The sequence below is a fragment of the Aureococcus anophagefferens genome (assembly GCF_000186865.1).
Source record: "Aureococcus anophagefferens unplaced genomic scaffold AURANscaffold_61, whole genome shotgun sequence".
NCBI classification, from domain to species: Eukaryota; class Pelagophyceae; order Pelagomonadales; family Pelagomonadaceae; genus Aureococcus; species Aureococcus anophagefferens.
Window position 1 is genome coordinate 2,841 of NW_008705614.1, and position 8,326 is coordinate 11,166.

The 8,326-nt window shown below is 71.9% G+C and overlaps 2 protein-coding genes across 2 annotated transcripts; both read right to left on the reverse strand.

The window, feature by feature from the left end:
• Positions 1-106: 106 nt before the first annotated feature.
• Positions 107-688, reverse strand: AURANDRAFT_68046 (hypothetical protein; the record flags this gene model as incomplete). Its single annotated transcript, XM_009043678.1, has 1 exon — positions 107-688. The coding sequence occupies one exon, from the start codon at positions 686-688 to the stop codon at positions 107-109; it is 582 nt and encodes a 193-aa protein (XP_009041926.1).
• A 1,139-nt stretch (positions 689-1,827) lies between these two features.
• Positions 1,828-6,669, reverse strand: AURANDRAFT_72737 (hypothetical protein; the record flags this gene model as incomplete). Its single annotated transcript, XM_009043677.1, has 4 exons — positions 1,828-3,174; positions 3,539-4,417; positions 4,492-5,113; positions 5,513-6,669. 4 exons carry the CDS (start codon positions 6,667-6,669, stop codon positions 1,840-1,842), a joined length of 3,993 nt encoding a protein of 1,330 aa, XP_009041925.1.
• Between the last annotated feature and the right edge of the window lie 1,657 nt (positions 6,670-8,326).

Below are 8,326 nucleotides of genomic sequence, written 5' to 3' on the forward strand. Positions count from 1 at the left end.
GTCGCCGCGGCGCCCGCGGACCTCCCGCCGCCCCCGCCGCGGGACACGGGCGACGCCCCGCGCGCCGACGACCCCCCGCCCGCGCCATTTTAACCACGCGCGGCGCTCACCAGACGAGCGCGGTCGCCGACGCCTGGCTCCAGACCCGGGGCTCGACCATGCGCTTCGTCGTGGGGAAGACCGTGCGCGGCGCGCGGTGCTTGGACGTGTGCGTGACGACGCGCTCGTGGCTGTGGGGCATGTTCGACTTCCACTTGGGCCGGTCGTAGATGTCCGGCATGCGCTGCTTCGGGAAGGACCAGCGCGGCTCGGACTCGACGTTCGCCTTCGTGAGGCGGTAGGAGGACGGGCCGGGCGTCGAGCCCGGCGACCGCGCGGTGTGGGCCGCGTGGAGGGGGCGGCCCCGCCGGTTCGGCGTGTTCCGCTCGGAGATGAAGCTGTGCTGCGGGCTGCAGGGCCGCGACGAGATCGCGTCGGGGCTCGGCAGGTCGTAGGTGCCAGGTCCGGGGAAGTGGAGCGTCTGCTTGTTGAAGAGGCCGTCCGTCGACGACATGCGCCGCCCGATGGTCGGCGCCGCCGGCGTCGCCCACTGCGACAGCGTCTGCGTCCCGAGGCTGCCCGTGTAGCTCAGCACCGACTCGTTGGGCCCGTAGTCGTTGCAGGCCTGGAACCGCAGCGTCGAGTCCATGGTCCGGCCAACCCTGGCGGGGGCGAGCGCGCTTCGGGCAGCACCAAAAGCGCGCCTGCGGCGGCGTACACCGCGCGGAGAGGCGGCACCAAGGCGCTCCTTGAGAGTGGATACACTATTCAGTCTGTTTTTGTGCACCTTTGTCATGTGCACTTTTTCATCGCACGAGTCGACAATCTCAGCGGCATGTTCATCACACTGCTTTGCATATGCACGTGCGCGCTGGCATTGCGGCCGCCGTCGACGCTTATCGACAAAAGGAGCCTCCGCCGCGCCGCGCCGGACGACGACGAGGACGCGCGGCTCGGTCGCCAGCGCTTCGCCGATGCGCTGGACGACGGCGCGCTCGCCGAGGGCTACGAGCAGCGCTTTCCGCTGCCGCTCGTGACGGCGGCGCTGCTCGCGCCGACGGTGCTCGCGGCGGCGGCGCCCGTGCTCGGCCTGCTGCCGGCCGGCGGCGCGCCCGACGACGCGCCGCGCTTCCTGCTCGCGACGGCCGGCGCCGCGGCGGTAATGCGAGGGGCCGACGCGTCGCTCCTCCGCGCGGCCGTGGCGCTGCCGCTCTGCCCGCTCCGACTCACGGGCGACGACGATGCGCTGCCCGCGCGCGTCGCCGCGCGCTACGGCGAAGACGATTTGGCCGCGGCGGCGCTCGCCGCCGCCTACGCGACGACGAGCAGCGTCTTCGCGCACGGCGTGCTCCAGATGTACTTAACCGACAGCGCCATCCGCATCGCGTCCATCGGCGCGATGTGGGCCATGCCGGCGGACTACGACCCCATCGAAACCTGGTGGTGGCCGCTCGTCGCCAGCTGGACGGCGTTGGCCCCCGTGGTTGCCGCGGCGGGCGCCGGCGCCGCGGGCTACGCCTGCGAGCGGGCGCTCCTCGACCCCTGGCGGACCGAATCGTCGCCGGCCGCCGCGGACCCGCGCGTCGCGCGCGTCTTCGCGCTCGACGCGCCGCCGGAGCGCGCCGCGCGGCGGACGGCGGCCTACGAGGCCGCCGCGGACGCCTGGCGCGCGGACCGCCGCGACGAGGCGAACGCCGCGATCGTCTGCGCCGTCGCGACGTCCGCCGCCGCGTGCGTCGCGCACAGCTGGGTCGCGCCCTGTGCCGCGCGACTGATCGCGACGCGCCTAAGACGGCCGCCTTAGGCCCCCGCCACGACCCCCTCGACCTCGCGGATGGCGAGGGCGATGGAGAGGTCGCCCCGGGACTCGGTGTGGTGGGCCCAGTCGCTCGGGAACCAGAGCGCGTCGCCCGGGCCGATGGTCGCCTCGAGCGCGCCGCCGCGGACGAGGTCGAACGCGGCGTCGCCCGACGGCCCCGGGGCCGCCGCGTCGCCGTCGCGGGGCAGGCCCTCCTCCTCTCCTCTCCGCAGCGCGGCCTCGGCGGCCTCCGCGCCCGCGGCGAGCACGTCGACGCGGAAGCGGCGCGCGAGCGGCGAGTCGTCGCCGAAGGGCCGGAGCGCGGCCTTGGCCTCCGGCGGCCACAGCAACAGCCGCTTCTCGCCGACGACCTGGACGAGGTGCGAGTCCTGGGCGTCGTAGTGGAGCGGCGAGAAGACGCCGCCGCGGCAGGCCCAGAGCCGCGCGGGCGGCGCGGACCCCCGGAACGTGAGGAACCCCAGGTCCACGTCCGCGAGCAGCGCCGGCGGCGCGAGCGCCTGCGCGTAGACGTGCTCCTCGTCGGCGTCGTCGTAGACCAGATTCGGCCGCCGCTCGCCCCGCAACCTTCGCGCCGCCGCCGCGCCGCTCAGGACGACGCTCCGGCTCGGCGGCGCGACGTCGCCGCGCGCGACGGCCGGGTGCGACTCGCGGCAGAAGCTCACGGCGCTCTGCCGCGCGACCCGGCAGACGAGCGCCGCGGGGAAGGCGTCGGCGATGGTCTGCGCGTCCCAGCCGACCGCGCGCCAGCGCGCGCCGACGCCGCGGAGGATCACGGGCCTCCGCGCGGCGCGCGCCGCGTCGAGCGCGGCGCGCGCGCCCCCGCCGCGGCAGTCCACGGACGGGACGGCGCCGCCCGCCTCGACCCAGAGCTCCGGCGGCGCCGGCGACTCCGCGGCGGGCCCCGCGGCGCCCGCGCCGTCGTCGGCGACGGCCGGCGGCACGAGGCCCTCGAGCTTCGCGCGGACCGTTTCATCTAAATCGCCGTAGCCGAGGCCGTCGTGGAACATGGTCTCGCAGCAGCGCAGCAGCGCCGGGCTCCGGAACTCGGCGAGCGCGCCGAGCACGGCGCCCCAGGCGTCGCGCAGGGCGCCGTCATCGCTGCGCCGCGCCTCCTCGAGCCACTCGAAGGCGCCGTCGATGTCGCCCGTGTTCACGCACGCCACGCAGCGCTGCGTCGGCGATTGTGGTCGGCCGAAGTTGAGCGACGGCCACGACACCTCGCGCAGGGCCAGCGCCGCCGACGCGACGAGCAGCACGCGCATCATTGCGTCGATCGGTGTTTGGTGCACGGCGCGTTGAAGCGATGTTGATGCGGCCTGGGCTTTGCAGGCTCGAAGAAATGGGTGCTTATTCCATTGTGAATTGGGGGCTGTGCAGCAGCCCGCGGGGTCGCGTGTGAATTTCGTGGGGGGGGGTGCAGCGTTCAGGTGAGTCGAGACGGCCGACGGAATCGAGCCGGGACGAGCGTTCGTCGGGGAGGGATAGGTTCAAGTTTGGTGCGCTGCAGGACCGGAGTCCTCGCGCGTGCTTGGTGCGCTGCAGGACCGGAGTCCTCGCGCGTGCTTGGTGCGCTGCAGGACCGGAGTCCTCGCGCGTGCTTGGTGCGCTGCAGGACCGGAGTCCTCGCGCGTCGGGTTGTGTTGGCTAATTGGGTTGTTCAGGGCAGGTGTCGCAGGTCACCGGGCAGGCCTCCGTTGCGCTCGTGCCGGACTCGTCTTCTTTCTCGCAGCGATCTGCGGTGGCCTTGGCGACGTACTCGCAGTTCTTGCGTTCCTTTCCGGCGTAGTACCACGACGCCGAGTCTTCGCAGGCGGCGACGGGGCCCGGCGTCGGCTTGGCCGTCGGGGCGATCGACGTCGGCTTCGCCGTCGGCCACAGTGACACGCACGTGCCGCAGGTCACCGGGCACATTTCCGACGCGCTCGTGCCGGACTCGTCTTCTTTCTCGCAGCGGTCCGCGGTGGCCTTGGCGACGTACTCGCAGTTCTTGCGCTCCTTCCCGTCGTAGTACCACGTGGCGGAGTCCTCGCAGGAACCGACGGGGCCGGGCGTCGGCTCGAACGTCGGGGCGATGGACGTCGGCTTGGCCGTCGGGGCGATGGACGTCGGCTTGGCCGTCGGCCACATCGACACGCAGGTGCCGCATGTGACCGGGCAAGCCTCCAAAGCACTCGTCCCGGTCTCGTCCTCCTTCTCGCAGCGGTCCGCGGTGGCCTTGGCGACGTACTCGCAGTTCTTGCGTTCCTTTCCGTCGTAGTACCACGTCATCGAGTCTTCGCAGGAACTGACGGGGCCGGGCGTCGGCTCGAACGTCGGAGCGATCGACGTCGGCTTGGCCGTCGGGGCCATGGTCGTCGGCTTGGCCGTCGGCCACATTGACACGCACGTGCTGCATGTCACCGGGCACATTTCCAAGGCGCTCGTGCCGGAGTCGTCCTTTTTCTCGCAGCGGTCCGCGGTGGCCTTGGCGACGTACTCGCAGTTCTTGCGTTCCTTTCCGTCGTAGTACCACGTCGTCGAATCCAGGCAGGCGTCCGCGGCGACGGGCGCGGGCGTCGGCTTGGCCGTCGGGGCGATGTCGGCTTGGCCGTCGGGGCGATGGACGTCGGTTTCGCCGTCGGCCACATCGACACGCAGGTGCCGCAGGTCACGGGGCACATTTCCAAGGCGCTCGTGCCGGAGTCGTCTTCCTTCTCGCAGCGGTCCGCGGTGGCCTTGGCGACGTACTCGCAGTTCTTGCGCTCCTTTCCGTCGTAGTACCACGTCGTCGAATCCAGGCAGGCGTCCGCGGCGACGGGGGCGGGCGTCGGCTTGGCCGTCGGGGCGATCGACGTCGGCGAGAAGGCGCACGACCCGCACGTCGCCGGGCAGGCCTGAAGGACGCTCACGCCGTCGTCGTCCACGAGCTTCAGCTTGCATCTATTATCGGGTTTCTCGGACACGTAGCCGCAGGTCTTCTTGCTCTTCTTCTTGTAGAAGAACGACGTGGAATCGGCACACTCGATGGACGTCGGCGGCGGGGTCGCGCAAGTTTCGCAGGCCACGGGGCACGCGTCCGACCCGCTCACCCCGAAGTCGTCTTCCTTCTCGCAGCGATCCGCGCTCTTCGCGACGTACTCGCAGTTCTTCCGCTCCTTCTTATAGTACCACGACGTCGAGTCCTCGCAGGCGGCGACGGAGCACGACCCGCACGTCGCCGGACACGCCTGAAGGACGCTGACACCCTCGTCGTCCACGAGCTTGGACTTGCATCTACTATCAGGTTTCTCGGACGCGTAGGCGCAGGTCTTCTTGGCCTTCTTCTTGTAGAAGAAGGACGTGGAGTCGGCGCAGTCTTCGGCGACGGCGGTCACCAAAAGGACGAGGGCCACGAGCAGCCCTTCCGATCCCCGCCACATCCCACCCGCCATGGGCAAGCGCAGCCCTCGCGAAAACGGCAACTCGACAAGTAACTCGACGGCGCTTGAAGCGGCACTGATTAAAAGCAACCCTGCGGGAGGCGACGGAACGGATCATACAGTGGCTATACACTCTTGTCTTCGGCGGCACGCACGGTGCGCGTGGGTGCCGGCGGGGACGCGTTCAGGCGGAGCGACGTGGAGGGGCGCGAAGCGAGGGGGAGGGGGGGGGGGAAGAAGCGCGCGCGCGCGTCACGCGCCGCCCGGGCCGCGCTGGGGCGGCTGCGTGACGCCGTCGATGGTGACGACGGCGTCGCTCTCGATGGCGAGCGTGCGCTGGTCGAGCTTGTCGATGGAGTGCGCGAGCGCGATGAGCTGGCCGCGGAGCGCGGAGATCTCCGTGACCGTCTCCGGGTCGCGGTGGTAGTACTTGGTCGCGACGATGCGCTGGAGCTCGCAGACCGTGTGGGTCATCTGCGTGCAGTCGCCGCCCCACTGGCCGTCGAGCTTGGCGATCTTGCCCTGGAGCGCGCGCTGGCGGCCTTCCAGGGTCGAGAGCCGCGAGAGCGCGCCGTGCAGGTCCTCGCGCATCGCGTCGAAGTTCGGCGCGTCGCCGCCGTCGTAGCCCTCGCCGGTCTGGCGCGGCGGCGCGAAGGGCTTGGGCGCGCCGCCGTTGGGGTGGCCGCGGTCGTAGGGGTTCGCCGGCTCGCGGCCGGGCGGCGGCGGGCTGTAGTCGCGCCGCGCGGCGTCGAGGCGCGCGTTCTCCCGCGCGAGGCGCCGGTTCTCCTCGCGCAGCGCCGAGACCTCGTCCCGCAGGCCGTCGGCGCCGTCGTCCAGGAAGCGGCGGAGCCGCTCCGGGCCGACGTCGCGGTCGAGCGCGTGGCGGATCTTGTCCGAGACCTCGCGCGCGACGGCGTCGCTGAACTCGGCGATGAGGGGGCCCACGAGGCTCGACGCGTGGCCCCGGTCGGTGCGCCGCGGCAGCGGCGGCGGGCTCGGCGTGTGCCGCGGCGGCGTCGGCGCCGCGCGCGGCCGCTCGCCGCTCGCGCCCTCGGCGAAGCCCCGCCGGTACTGCTGGTACGCCGCGCGGTAGGCGAGGCCCCGCTCGCTGCTCATCTCGTCGCTCACGGGGTCGCTCAGGATCGCCGGGTAGGGGTAGGACGCGCCGTCGTCGCGGCCGCCGACGAACGCGGGCCGCTCGCCGCCGACCGCCCCGACGCCGCCGAGCCAGCCCGGCCGGCTCTCCTCGGGGCGGAACTCGGCGAAGGTCCGCGGCTTCGCCGCGGGGCCCTCGGGCGCCTGGTCCGCGCCGAGGTCGCCGAGCCGGTAGCTCTCGCCCCAGCGGTTCGGCAGCCACTCCGCGGGCTCGCTCTTCGCGCTGCCCAGCGACTGGAAGCTCCCGTGCGACGCCATCTTGCGCGCCGACTCGCTGGAGCCGGCGGAGTGCGGGGCTAGCATGTGATCCGCGGGCTATTGGGGCATCCGGACTCAGGCGTCGGCGGCCCGCGCGACGACAGAAGCGCCCGCTAACATCGTCGCACTTCTCAAGAGCGCGCGCCTCGATTTCTCCACAAGCGAGTTCATCTGGCCGATGTAAACATTAAAATTTTACCGACGCTTACTTCCGTATATATATGCGTGAGTTGTGCGCTGATGGTTCCCCCGCCGTACGAAAATTAAATGGCTGTCGTCGCGCAAGCGGTGCAGAGGGAAGCATTGACACGGGAATGAGTGGCTCAGCACGCGCGAGCGCGCCCGAAGGGCGCGCTCTCGCCGCGCCGCAGGCAAGCCCCCCCGGCAGGGGCAAGTAAGCCGCAGGCGTCTTGTCCATATATATATGCGTGAGTTGTGCGCTGATGGTTCCCCCGCCGTACGAAAATTAAATGGCTGTCGTCGCGCAAGCGGTGCAGAGGGAAGCATTGACACGGGAATGAGTGGCTCAGCACGCGCGAGCGCGCCCGAAGGCCGCGCCGCAGGCAAGCCCCCCCGGCAGGGGCAAGTAAGCCGCAGGCGTCTTGTCGAGACGATGCTGATGAGCTAGCGCGAGATGGGCGGAGGCAGCCCCAGCGACGATCATAAAAAGGACGATGTCGGCCGCATCTCGCGGCCCGTCAAGCGCCAGCTCTCGATCCAAGCGTTCAAGGCGAAGCGGTCCGTGGCCGTCGCCGTGGCGTCGCGGCGCGTCACGCAGTTTGGGTCGCCGAGCCGGTCCCCGTCGCCGTCGCGCGGCGGCCAGGCCCGGCGCACGATGCGCCACCACGGGCGGCGCGTCGCGGCGGGCGTCGGCCTCGCGCGCCACGCGAAGAAACAGCACGGCCTGGACACGCACAAGCAGCGGATGAGCCTCAGCCTCGCGGAGGCGTCGCGGCGCGCGGACGAGGCCGAGAAGAAGCTCAAGGACCGCAAGAAGCGGGAGCTCGAGTCGTCGTTCAAGGTCGCCGTGAGCATGAAGCTCAAGCTCAAGGGCGCGCGCGAGGCCATCGAGAAGCGGCGCGTCCTCAAGGAGAAGGAACTCAGGCGCGAAGCCAGGGAGCGCGAGCGGATGGCCGTCGCCGACGCGGAGCACGAGGTCATCCGGGCCGCCGAGCGCGCCGTCCGCAAGAAGGAGCAGGCCCGCGAGGCCCGCGCCGAGAGCGGCCGGCGCCTCCGCGAGCGCCAGGCCGCCAAGGCCGAGGCCGCGCGCCGCGAGTCGGCCGCCGCGACGTCGAAGAAGGCCGAGGCCGACGAGCGCGCGGCCATGGCCGCCGCGGACCAGCGCGCGCTCGCGCGGCAGAAGCGGGAGCGCGCCGCGCGGGCCCGGGCCTTCAACGAGGAGCGCGCGCGCGAGAGCCGCGACAAGCGCGACGCCGCGCTGCGGCGGCTCGCGAACTCGGGCCTGTCGCCGGAGCAGCTCCTGAAGATGGTCGCGCCCGAGGACGCCGCGGCGCTCCTCGAGATGCTCCTGGCCCAGGGCGACATCTCGCCCGCGGACGTCTTCCGCCTCGACCCGCGCTACTCCGCGTTCGACGCGGACGGCGTCCCGACGCACGACGCCGACGGCAACCCCCTGTCCGACGAGGAGCGCGCGCGG